This window comes from Culex pipiens, chromosome 1 (assembly GCF_016801865.2).
Source record: "Culex pipiens pallens isolate TS chromosome 1, TS_CPP_V2, whole genome shotgun sequence".
NCBI lineage: Eukaryota > Metazoa > Arthropoda > Insecta > Diptera > Culicidae > Culex > Culex pipiens.
The window spans coordinates 81,443,533-81,456,642 of record NC_068937.1 but is presented as its reverse complement, the minus strand read 5'-3'; the positions used below and the strand labels follow the sequence as shown (position 1 = coordinate 81,456,642).

Below are 13,110 nucleotides of genomic sequence, written 5' to 3'. Positions count from 1 at the left end.
ACATCACCTTCGCAAGGCTGGCGAAGCTCCCCAAGTAACCATCCAGCACTAAAACAAGCTGTTGTTAAGCATGAAAAGCGCTTTTACAGCTACGAGCAAAAGCTAACATGTTTTCACATTTGCATTAAATGCGCTTTTACAGACGATTTGCAGCTGAGTTTGGACTTTATGTTTCTGATTTAGTGCTGGGCCCCTACTGTTGTTGATCCACCCCTGTAGAAATGTCAAAATATTTTTTTGACAAACGTCACAAAATTTAGCGCGGCGAGAGTGAGAGAGGCGACAATCGAAAAAAAAAACTGTCTTTCTTTTGCCAATTCTGTTTTCTGGTCTGTTTCGCATTTTCGAGGCATTTTTTTTAGCTAGCTTTCTCCCTCCCACTAACTGCAAACTCTTGCGGCTCAGTGTGTTGCTGCTGTCACGTTTCGTAATTTGAAGTTTTTTGCTGCTATCTGCTGAGTAACGGTCCTGATCCTTCGTCCTTTACATTACCTTTTAGGCGCTCGTTCATTTGATCCATCCGGGCTCGGTTGGGTTCACTTAGTAGCTGGAGATATTAGTACTTTCACGGTGAGTAATAAATAGATCATTCATTATTTTCAACTATTTACCAAATGAATTGATATTTTTCCAGAAAATCATGTCGGCCAAGAAGAAGGAGCCTACGCCGGAAGAACTTTTTAAAACGATTAGAGAGCAGCAGGCTAATCTTGCTTCCCATTCCGGCGAACCTATTTCGGTGGCACAATTGGCTGAAATCGTGTCAAAAACTCTAACAGCTGTGACCGGTTTGGAACCATTGATTAAGACCCACACCAGGATGCTTTCTGAGCTCCACGTAAAAATTGACACGATCGGTGAGAACGTGGACAAACTCATAAAATATTTCGGCAGCGTTGGAACCGGAAGTGCCCACATTACCCCTCAAGCAGAACATCGAGAACCGAAATTCGCGCCGGTTAAATCTCTTGAAGGATTGAAATCCCTCGAATCCAAAAGCGCGGATCCAAAGTTTGTGCAGGAGACTGTGTGGCATTTTTCGCGTTTGCACGGTAAAGATAGATTTGTTGGAAAAGGTTTAGACGTGTGCCATCAAATCGTCAACAGCTTTTTTGATCCCGAGTTTTTGATCAGCTGCTCCTGGACTGGAGGAGGCCGAAATGTGAAGAAGATTCCATTCATGGTGTTTGGGAAAGTGATTGATCTTTTCCTACAAGTCGTGCTCAATTCTGACCCACAATTTTCCATGGATCAATTGAAAGGATTCTTACACCAATGTTTGCGCAATGCAAAGCAGCGCGCTAAGAATTTGGGCGGCAAAAAACCCATGTCCCGGAAGCGGAAACTCCCAGATGGATTACTGGAAACGTCGTCGGAGCAAGGACCGGAGCTCCCAATGGCTGATGAAGAAGGATACGACGAAGTGGACGATGAAGCGGACGACGAAGAAGAAGCATTTGGTCAACAAGACTTAAGCGAACCATCGTTGAAGATAGAGATCCTCGACGAGGAGATCCTTTAGTAGGGCGGCAACAATTAAGTTGTTCTTTTATTATAACTAACCATAAAAACTAATTTTAAGTTGTTGTTTTTTTATTATTATACGGACCATAAGATCAAACTAGTCAAGATCCATTGCAAGTAATACAGGTTGTATTAAATCTATAAGTAGTTCTATTTGTGGGAATAAAACTCATCAATTCAATTCAGTGCATTTTATTTTAACTCATTCATGACAATAAATCGATCCATTCACGGTAATGAATGAACAAGCGGTACAAAGGTAGTTTCTGATCTCACAGTTACAGCAACTAGTTTACAAAATATATTCTCTAATTTGTACTCCACTTCTGGTTCAAACTTATCAATTGTCTTAGTGCAGTACACGTTAATATAATCTGACGGCAAAGGTTTTTCGAAAACTTTATAAGTATACTTTAATTGTGAACCATAAACAGAATGGTTGTTGGTAGCAAAGTTGATTGATGCAACCTTAAAATCGTTAGTAAGAAACCATTTGTCAGCAAAATGATTAGCTTTTAGGGTAAATCCATCCCTTATAACAATGCACGAAAATTTAGTACAATCATGTTTGAATGGAACTACAACTAGCGGGAACTTAAATATTAAAGGTTTTGTTTTCTGGGCAAGTAACTCTTTCTCGTGAATTCTGTTAATTATCTGGTTAAGGGGTAGCCTACCAGACCGTACCATATTTTTCAACTGGTATAAATGATTTTCAAATGGATAAGACGAATTTTTTGGTAACGGTCCAAACCTTTCTACCTCTTCTGCGACGTGAATCAAGTTGTGTGTGTTACTTGTTATACATTTGAAAAACTTCTTGTAGTTCTTTACATAGTTTTCAAAGAGAGTTTTAGCGACTGGAATAAATGCTTTGTAGTGATCTGACGAGCATATTGTGTTTGCACAAAACAAGCTCAAAAAGTGTTCGTAGTGTTCAGTACTAAGAAACGGTTTAAGAATAGCAATTCCAACATAGTTAAGAAAAGAAGCTAACTCTGTCCCTTTCCAGTGGCATAAATAGTTTAGGCTTCGCATCTGTCTGTGTATTTCTACTGGTAACTTGGTGTAAGCTAAAATTTCATTTAGTTCCTGCAGCGTAATTGGTGTCCATTTTTGCAGGTACATATTGCCATCTTTATACATTGAAAGCAATTTCTTCATTCCTCCCAAATGAAGCAGGTGCAGCGAATCCCCCACAATAATGTCTTCGATCATGTTGATGTTAAGGCGCAACAAAGGGCTCTCCACGTACGTTTGCTTTATCTTGCCAGCTTCTTTGTATTTGTACACTTGGTGATGACCGTCGTAACATTTGTTACGGTAGCCCTGGTCCGTCCTCTTCGGGGCTAATGCTAGCGGGTAGGTATTAGTTCTCTGTTCCGGGCAGCGTTTTCCAACCGCTGTGCACTTGATGCACCCGTGGAAGGAGTTAAAGTTGACACAACCTGTTTGTAAAAGTATGGTTTAGAAATTAGTTATATAATACTAAGAATTACTTTCTTACCTTTGATAAATGATCTCGCCGGAGAGTCACAAATAAACATTCGAATTTCAACAGAAAGCAAGTGTCCGTTAATCTCGATTCCATTTTGAAAAATTAATTCACATTCTGAAACAAACTGATCCAAAAACTGTTCGATCAGTTTTGGTTTCGTACGACCGCAATAAACACCAATTATCATGGGCTTCATGGTAGGTTCCTCGTGGACGTTGAACAGTATTGGCCAAAGTTGGTCTGTCCCGTTCTTGAAGATGGGAAGGCCATCAATATTGATGTTGATCGAGATGTTCCGAGGATTCGATAGTTTGTTGAACGCAATCCGTAGACTGTGCTCTGAAATATGTTTTTTTAATTAAATAAAAGTTTTTAACTAAAAATAATGCCAAGTTTTACCCAATCCATGGTGCCAGTACTGGCCACCCTCAATCTGAATCAATTCAGGTTCCTTTCGGGGAGTCCCCAGCAATCGTCGCGGGTCTGTTGATAACGTTCGATCTACCAAACTCAATCGATCTAGTAAGGGCTTCAAGGCAGAGTGGGTGATTTTGTGTTCCAGACTCCAGCGTTGTAGAAAAACCTCCAAACTCTCAGGTTCAGTGTCCTCGATAGTATCTTCCTGGTCAGACCATTCATCTGGACTGTAATCGGCGGAATCGTCCGCAGGCTCCTCGGCATCGTCCGCTGGCTCCTCAGCATCGTCGTCGATGGTTTCGCCGGAGTTTTCAACAAAAAAATCGTCGACTGCGGCGGCGGCGTTCTCAATAAATGCAGATTCCTGAAGCGATTCTTCGTGTTCCTCTGGAGAATCCGGAACCTGGGTGTCTTCGGAATAACGCGTCTTCGATAGATATTGTTGCACTTTCCGTTTAAAGTTGGTACTTTTCACGAATGTTTCCCAGCAACCAGAGTTTTCCATGGTCGAAAAAGTGTGAAAATACTGGAATTGAACAGACAGATTTGCTCGATTTGCTGGATTTTTACGGTTTGACAAGCGAGACAAAGTTGCCAGTTTGTCAAAAATCTATATCGCTAGCAGTGTTTCCAGTTTTTGCAGGTAATCAGCAATAAATCAGCTGAGGGTAATGCAAATCGATTTAGAGCTGATTAGCTAACACTGTGCTGTTATATGACTGATTTGCTTTAGCGTGCTGGTTAATTACAGATTTATTACTAATCGTTAGTGCTGGATGGTTACTTGGGTCGTGTCTTTCACCACCAGCGGCGGCTGCTTCTTCTCCCTGGCCGACTTGCCGGGTGCTGGTACCACGGGGGTGGTTTTTTCTGCTGCTGGGTTCGCATTGTTGTTGTTGATCTTCTCCGCAAGCGGGCTGAACTTGTTGTTGCTGAGCAGTTTCTCCACTTCCTGGCCATCACCGACGTTGATCTCCTCCTTAGCCTTCCTGCGCCGAACCTTGATCACGGGACGAAATTCGCCCCCGTCCTCTCCTCCTCCTTCGGAGTCTTCCACCTCCATGCCCGTCACCGCCTGCTTTTTGGGTTGGAACCCGTCCGGTTTCTCCCACACACTTTTCTTCATGGCCGCGTTCCAGTAGAACGGCCTTCCATCCTCAGTTCTATGCTCCGTCCACTCACTCTCCGCCGTCGCGGCCGCCGCCATGGCCGTCGGCGAAAGTTAAAAAAAAAACACCGTCAAAAACGCGCTAAGCTCCAATCAAAGGACACACGTCTGCTCTGGGCGAGCTGTCAAACTGGAATGAAGGATTTGTATCTGCAAGTTGGTGTGATGGATGTTGAGTACACGCTTACATAAAATATGCAAATTAGGTGAATGCATGTTATTGTGGTTATTACGGTTATTATGAGTTATAATAAATTTGATGTTTTATTATTACTTAATTGAGGTAGTCTTTCTGAAAGGGACATTTGTATATTTTGACTTGATGGATTTTGGGGTAGTTTTTTTTAATGCCTGGTTTTATTGAGAACGATTATTATTTTTTTTTAACGGTACACATCAACCACAGACAAACAGACGGGACACTCGAGTGCCGAACCATCGTCCTTCTAAAACGGTTATTTCAAATGCAATTTTGTTTCGGCATCCACTCACCTGGCGCTGATGGCGCTGCTGTCGTGACAGCTCGCCCGTCTTTTCTCAGTGTGTGTGATGTGTGTTTTTAAGTTGAGCGTGAGCACGTGTGAGGCAGCAAATGAAAACAAAACAATTATGATGGAATTCAGGAATTCTAACGATGATCCACAATCCAGGCTTTGCTGGACAAGATTGGGGCAGTCTTGGTCAGGGTCATATGAGCGGCTGACTAACGAGGACATACCTTTTGTCCCACTATTAACCCGGGAGGACTCCTCAACAGCCCGCCGATGTTGAGGCTGCTGCTGAGCCGCCCGATACTGCGGAGGAAGCCGGATCATATGGTGGAGTCATCTCCTTCGGAGCAACCTGATGCTTATCCTTCGTGGACTGCTGCTCAGATTGCTGCTGCTGGTCGTCCTTTTGGCGATGTTGCGTCGATCGTGGGCGCCACTCAATCTTCTTCTACAGTTGAGTTTCTTTGATTCTGTTTCGATGTATGATTTTGTGGTAGCGTTTTTTGGAATCTTTGCGACTTTTTGCTTTTGTTGTTTGGCGCAACTTAACTGCTCCGTGGACACGTTCCCCGCGGATGTTTCCAAACACCCATCATGGGGACCAATTCTGGTAGATTTGAATTGGATTTTTTTTCTATTCCAGCGGCCACTACTGGTGTTTTCGTGACCAGGGGTATCGAGATTTCGGTGGAGGAGGAATCTTCGACAGAACTTGGAGGCATCGGGAGGACCAGTTTTTTAGCCTCTGTAGTTGCGGTTGTGGTGCGTCGTTGATGATGCTGCCGCATGATTTGGCACATGAAGTTCTGCCATTGGAAACAGAACCAACCATGGAACCGACCCACCGTCATCTTCGGCCATTGGTGTTGATTTTTTATGTTTTTCATCGGGTACTGACGATCAGCAACAACAAAATTATTTCGATCAGCTGATTATGTTTACAATCGTTATGGCTTGATTGTCTCACGCATACATTGACATGACACATGACAGTGAAGGGTTTGTATTGGTATGTTTGGGCTGCGCTTCGGCATCAGCTCACCAGGCAGCGCTGGCGTCGCCGTGATTTGGTGGTTTGATGAAGGACGATGGATTTCAATAATAATTTGTATGGAGAGTCACGTCTGTTTGTCTGTGCATCAACCATCGCTTTTGCACCCAGATTTCTGTTACAGACATTTTAGTATCTTCAAAAATACGGGAACTATCGATATGATTTTTTATTCATCCCGTAAATTACATTCTTCAAAGTTATTTACAATAAAGTTTGACCATTTTGACAATCAGATTCTTTCAGGATTGGGTCCGTAAGTTTGACAAATTTGGAATAAGAAGACAACAACTTCTTCGGTTGCTGTGCACCCTTAATGTTAATATTTTATTCTGATAAAAAGTCGATAACTAAAGCCAGTATTACAGCACGGTTTGTCGTGTATGCAGTTATTCTAAAAAGTGGTGAATGTCTAAGAGTACGGCTTGGTTCATGAATACTATTGCGTATTTCTGAAAATAATGCTGCTGACTGTATGCGTTGAGAAATAATGTCGTTGATGAAAGAGAGCATGGCAAATTTACGACGTTCTTGTAATGATTGTATGTTTATGAGCATGCAGCGTGCTTCATACGATGGGAGAGGAAATGCAGTCCAGTTAAGTTTACGTAGTGCGTACAGTAAGAATTGTTTTTGGACAGATTCAATACGTGCTTGGTGTACGGCATAGTATGGATTCCAGAAGATACTACAGTATTCCAAGAGTGGCCTGACATACGTTATATAGAGTAATTTAATAGTATACGGGTCCTGGAAGTTGAATGCAATGCGCTTTATAAAGCCTAATGTACTTTTTGCCTTGTTTATTATTGTGTTATAGTGTTCTACAAAAGTTAGTTGTGAGTCTAGGATGACACCTAGATCACGTACTACTTTGCATTTTTTAGTTGTTTGGTGTTTCATGTTTTCTGCTGAAGGCAATGGAATTACATTTCTTTACATTCAATTGGAGTAGGCTTTTACTACACCATGTGTAGAAAAGATTAATTTCGTTTTGGAATACATGACTGTCATTGGCATTTCCTATTTCCATATACAATTTCATGTCGTCTGCATATACAAGTACGTTAATTTTTTTAAGAATGAAGGAAATGTCGTTTACATACAAGATGAAAAGAAGAGGTCCTAGATGGGATCCTTGCGGAGCCCCAGAGGTGACGTGAATTGATTCCGATAGTACATTTTGGAAGCGAACAATTTGTTCGCGCTTAGTCAAATATGACTTAAGCCATTCCAAAAGATTCGGTTGAATTCCAATTTTCTGCAGTTTGAAGATTAATAATGGTATGTCGATTCTGTCAAATGCCTTACTAAAGTCTGTGTAAATTGCTTCTACGAAATTGCGATTATGCATTGCATTCAGTGTAAAATTTACAAATTCTAAAAGGTTGGTGCTAGTAGAGCGGCCTTTAAAAAAGCCGTTCTGTTTACATGTGATGCGGTTTTTTACTTGCTGAAAGATTTTTTCATTTATAATAGATTCGAAAAGTTTTGGAATGCAAGACAAAAGGGCAATTCCGCGATAATTACGTAGGGGAGTGTGGGGTAATTTGTACACCCTAAGGAAATTGCCCTGCCACGGGCTGTATGGATATTTTAAAGGAATGTGGATGACACCAGAGGATAATAGAGACCATATGGGTCATTCCATCTCAACTGTGCACGAAAAAGTGCAAATTTGAAAATTACCCTCTCCGATCCTGCTCAAATTTGGCAGGGCTGTTGATAGTATCAAAACATGCAAGAATCCCGAATTTCATCCAAATCGGACCACCCCCTCCATTTTTGTACCTCCCCAAAAAATCGACTTTTTTGCAATTTTTGAGCAAACCCCTATTTTCAAATGGCGATAGCTCAGGAACCACAAATCATAGAAGGTCAGTCTTAGACTCAATTTTAAAGGAAATTGGACGTAGAATCCATTTCCGTGATCAAAATTTTGACTTATTATTTTTTCTACCTGTATTGCACAATTGAAAACTTTAAGCGGCCGTATCTCAAAACACCCCATGTTATTTTTTTAATTTGACCTTACCATCGTATTAGGCGTGGGTCTCGTGGCGCAGGGGTAGCGGCTTCGGCTGTCGATCCCGATGATGCTATGAGACGCGGGTTCGATTCCCGCCTTATCCACTGAGCTTCTATCGGATGGTGAAGTAAAACGTCGGTCCCGGTTTCTCCTGTCTCGTCAGAGGCGCTGGAGCAGAAATCCCACGTTAGAGGAAGGCCATGCCCCGGGGGGCGTAGTGCCAATAGTTTCGTTTTTATCGTATTCCCCGGCCAAATTTACATAAGAATCACTTATCGACAGAAATGAATATGTTTCGTTCCAGAGATATCGAATTATAAAGTTTTGAGTTTTTGAGATTACCTAAATCAGCTTCATTCGCCGCATCTGCTGGAAGCACACAGGCGGGCTGATCAATAACTGCTACCTGGCCATTTATTGAAATAATAATTCGTCATAAATAATCTTGATCACATTGAGCAAAAATTAACTGCATAACTGTAGGAAACTCGAGTTTAATCGCGAATGTTTATCTGCTCAAAAAAAATTAGGTGAATTTATGTGCTAACCCACAGGACAGAACAATAACGACACACAGTAAAGGGCAGAATTGGATTACGAGGGAGCGAGCAGTAACATGCAATTGATCTTGAAAGTAACACTGAACAATAAGTGCACGATACATGATTAGTAAAAATATTAATTAAAATGAATAACATTTGTTGATACGTTGTACTCTAGTGAAGGATTTGTTGATACGTTGTACTCTAGGAAAAGGATTTCTGGAAAGTATAAAACTGAAAAATGTTAGAAAAATTTGAGAAAAATACAAAGTTTGATCTGCTGCCAAGCGGCTGATTCCCCAAATTTAGTTGCGATGATTTCGACACCATCCGAACAACAATGTTTTTTTTTCTTCTATCATTCTTGGATTCTTGGAACACAATACGGCTGCTGTCCACACGTATAAGGATTTTTTAATTAAATGTACCTTGACCAAAATCATCTTTCAATCAAATGGAGCTGGCTCACAATATAAAAATCGATTTAATATGATCAAACTTTTAATCCATAAATCAGATTTTGGGGGTTTTGCTTAATGGCACTATTTTGCTACCGCCCATGACAGAGGCCCTAGACCCATGGCCTCGGGGGTACTCTAAAACGGTTAGCAACACGTAAAAAACGGTGCATTCAAAATAACCCAATAAATATTCCTTACACAAAAAAAGATTGATCAAGGTATTAGCTATTTGAAAAAATATTTGCGTAAAATTATAAAAATAAAAATTAAATTAATCATCTCCCAGAACACCAGGTAGCAGTTATTAAACAGCCCGCCTGTATGCTTCCAGCAGATGCGGCGAATGAAGCTGATGTAGGTAATCTCAAAAACTCAAAACTTTAAAATTCCATATCTCTGGAACGAAACATATTCATTTCTGTCGATAAGTGATTCTTATGTAAATTTGGCCGGGGAATACGATGGTAAGGTCAAATTAAAAAAATAACATGGGGTGTTTTGAGATACGGCCGTTTAAAGTTTTCAATTGCGCAATACAGGTAGACAAAATAAATTAATCAAAATTTTGATCGCGGAAATGGATTCTACGTCCAATTTCCTTCAAAATTGAGTCTAAGACCGACCTTCTATGATTTGTGGTTCCTGAGCCATCGCCGTTTGAAAATAGGGGTTTTGCTCAAAAATCGCCAAAAAGTCGAATTTTTGGGGAGGTACAAAAATGGAGGAGGTGGTCCAATTTGGATGAAATTCGGGATTCTTGCATGTTTTGATAGTATCAACAGCCCTGCCAATTTTGAGCAGGATCGGAGAGGGTAATTTTCAAATGCTGTTCCGCTTCAGATGGAATGACCCATATTTGATAGAAAAATGTCATTCATTTCGATAAATTTTGATGAAAAACCCATTTTTATCGCAAAAATTAAAAGGTGTCCAAATTACCCCCACATTTTTGTGTGGGGGTAATATGAACACCCCTATGGGGTAATTTGGACATGCCTTGTGGGGTAATATGGACATACATTGTGGGGTAATATGGACATACCTTGTGGGGTAATATGGACACCTTTTGTGGGGTAATTAGAAGAATAAGTTTAACATTTGATTTTTTGAGCATGTTTGAAGGATAATCTGGTTTTATAATTGCTTTATATTTTGAAGTGTTGTTTTGCTCACAATATTTCATAAAAGGTTTAAATAATGATTTTGTGATACAACTATATTTCAATAGGAAGATAACAAATTGTTCAGTGCAGTATACATAATTTAATCATTCTTTCTGAAATGATTTAAACATTGATTCTGGATTAGGTGGGCAGATTTTCATCAATTCGAATATTGGAATAAATTTATCTAAATTAAAAAAGGGGTTTTGTGAAAGTTCTCATTGTCCACATTCCTTTTTGAGTGTTTTTTCATTTTAAATCACTCTATAAATTTAACCAAATCCCTTTAAAAACTCAACCAACCATGAAAGTTACTTTTTTTTACCTGACAGGTAGACTTTCAGGCATGTCCAAATTACCCCACAAGCCATGTCCAAATTACCCCCATAGCATGTTCTATCATAAATTGCAATTTTTGATGAAAAATATGGATAAAATGCACAATTTTTATACGTACATATCTCAGGCATCGTCCAAGCAACCCCCTTAAACAAAAATTGACTTCTTTATTGCCATATAACCCCTGCAAAACCTTATTTCCCAACCCTCAAATATTAGAACATAAGGCGGGGCAAACCGGCCTTTGGAATCTTTTACATATTATACCAAAACTACTTAACCTATTCCAACTTTTTTGGTTTATTCATACTCCTAGGCCATTACTAGTACTAGCCTTATCACTTAAATTGCCGTTTTCACTTTATATCCGAAGAAAACGTGATTTTTAAAGGGGTGTCCAAATTACCCCACTGTCCATATTACCCCAAACTCCCCTATGTCTGATTTTGGGCCTGACTTGAAAATAGGCACCAAAAAAGACTTTTTCCATGTTTTTGGGAATTTTCCAGTATTTATTGACATGTTGAAAAGATGATGCAGTGGAAATGTCAATTCTTCTGCAAGGTTCTTTAGGAATGCAGGTCAATGCCTGGCGTACTTCCGTTTCTGACAAAGAATTGACTGAGACGTCATTTGGAAATTCTGGTATATATGAAAAGTAGTCGCGGTCGCGGTCTTCTTCGGAAAATGAGGTGTATACTTCTTTGAAAAATTTTGAAAAAAGATTGCAAATTTCTTTTGAGTTACTGCCTACATTTTCGTCCAGTTGCATTTCCGATGGGAAGTTACTACTTTTGGATTTGGATTTTACGTAATTAAAGAAATTTTTCGGGCATGATTTGACCTCAGATTCGACTTTACTATTATATTCTTCGTTGGCAGAATTGAGTGCTCAAAAAAAAAATGGTCGGAAATATTCAGATAATTCAGAAGATTTGTGTCATTTGTATTGTTTCTGTATAGTTTGTAGGCTTTTTGTTTTCTATTTTTTAAATTTCTTAGTTGTGGAGTGAACCACACTGGGTATTTATTGCCTGTGTTATTACGTCGTCTTCTTCTAGTAGGTACGGTTTCAGATGTTATAATGTTAATTTCCGTATAGAATTTTCCTACTGATTCGTCGACATTTCCTTCATTATTAAATAAATTTTGCCAGTCAATTGCAAGTAGTTTACGTTTGGCTTCTACAAAGTTTGTTTTATTGTATTCCAGGACTTCTTCATATTCCCAGTCAATGGGCAAAGTGTTTTTATGGACATAAATAGAATATTCAATTGCTGTATGGAAGACTTCATTCTTCCAAAGGGGGGTTACAGATTCTTGTACATGAAAGTCTTCAATACTGTTAGTGAATAAAAGGTCTAAAAATGAATTTCTTTGGTTTTTACATATGATTGATTTGGAAAAGTCCATAATTTGCAATATTGTCAAAGAGAAAATGCAAAGTTTCATTTTCCCTAATGACTGGGAGAAGAATTGCTTCATTTTCTTGGTCAGATATAAATTCGACTTTGCTTTGATTAAAGTCGCCATAAATGTGAAGTTTTACTTCCGGTTCCATTTTTGATGTTATGATTTCTACTGTTTTAAAGAATAGTTCATACGACTGTTTATTTGCATGGTCCGGCGGAAAGTATACTGAAGCAAAAATGTGTACTTGGCCTGCAATAGTGGCTTTGGCCCAGACTTGTTCAAATTGAAAATGTTTTTCAGTTACAATTTCTTTTGGATTAAGTCTGGCATTTATGGCTAAGAGGACGCCGCCTCCTGACTTTTTTTGACTGAGATTTAAATTTCTATTGCCTAGGAATACAAAATAATTGTTTCCAAAAATTTCTTCAGGGTGGACGCTTTCGTCCCAGTTAGTTTCAGTTCCAAGAATAATGTCGAAAGAATGTGAGAGAATGTTTAAAGAAATTTCCTTCATTTTGCCTGCACAGAAAAAAAAATCATGGTAATATTACATCTGGGAAGGGGTACATCTTTTATGTCAGAAAAAGGTGTAATTTTACCTCTGGAAATGTGTAATTTTACCACTTTTTTGGTGTAATGTCACTTTTTCAGTCTAAAATGAGGTAAAATTACATCATAAAAGAGGTAATATTCAACCTTCCAAAATTACAGCTTCCAAATTTACATTATTTTTTACTGTGTGGGCTTTTCATGCGATTGAAATTCTGACAATAAATTAGAATTTCATTCGCATTCTGTTGTTCCGTTAAAGAAAGTTTTGGAGACATACTTAAATTATGATTAGTACTTACTGCCTCATGCGAGGGTGTCATTTCTTCTTCCGTGTTAGAAGGCGTCAATGCTTGTAAAAATTCGACGATGTAGTCGGCAGGTAGAATTTGTTGGTGGTTTCGCGCGAATGCTGCAGGTATTGAAGTCTTCTAGTTGTTACATATTTCCTGTAGGTTTCCAGGT

General features: G+C 39.4%; 2 protein-coding genes across 4 annotated transcripts; one reads left to right on the top strand and one right to left on the bottom strand.

Moving 5' to 3' along the window:
* Positions 1-354: 354 nt before the first annotated feature.
* Positions 355-1,648, top strand: LOC120426998 (uncharacterized). Its single transcript, XM_039591815.2, has 2 exons — positions 355-570; positions 635-1,648. The coding sequence occupies exon 2, from the start codon at positions 641-643 to the stop codon at positions 1,520-1,522; it is 882 nt and encodes a 293-aa protein (XP_039447749.1). The 5' UTR covers positions 355-570; positions 635-640; the 3' UTR covers positions 1,523-1,648.
* Positions 1,649-1,752: 104 nt separating this feature from the next.
* Positions 1,753-4,716, bottom strand: LOC128092525 (transcription elongation regulator 1-like). 3 transcript variants are annotated; one of them, XM_052706499.1, is made up of 2 exons: positions 3,422-4,180; positions 1,753-3,361 (listed from the first exon to the last, which is right to left on the bottom strand). In XM_052706499.1, the coding sequence occupies exon 2, from the start codon at positions 2,740-2,742 to the stop codon at positions 1,753-1,755; it is 990 nt and encodes a 329-aa protein (XP_052562459.1). In that variant the 5' UTR covers positions 2,743-3,361; positions 3,422-4,180. The 3 variants fall into 3 exon arrangements, with proteins under 3 accessions (XP_052562459.1, XP_052562461.1, XP_052562460.1); XM_052706501.1 differs by having other exon boundaries at positions 2,703-3,361; positions 3,422-4,716; XM_052706500.1 differs by having other exon boundaries at positions 2,703-3,361.
* Between the last annotated feature and the right edge of the window lie 8,394 nt (positions 4,717-13,110).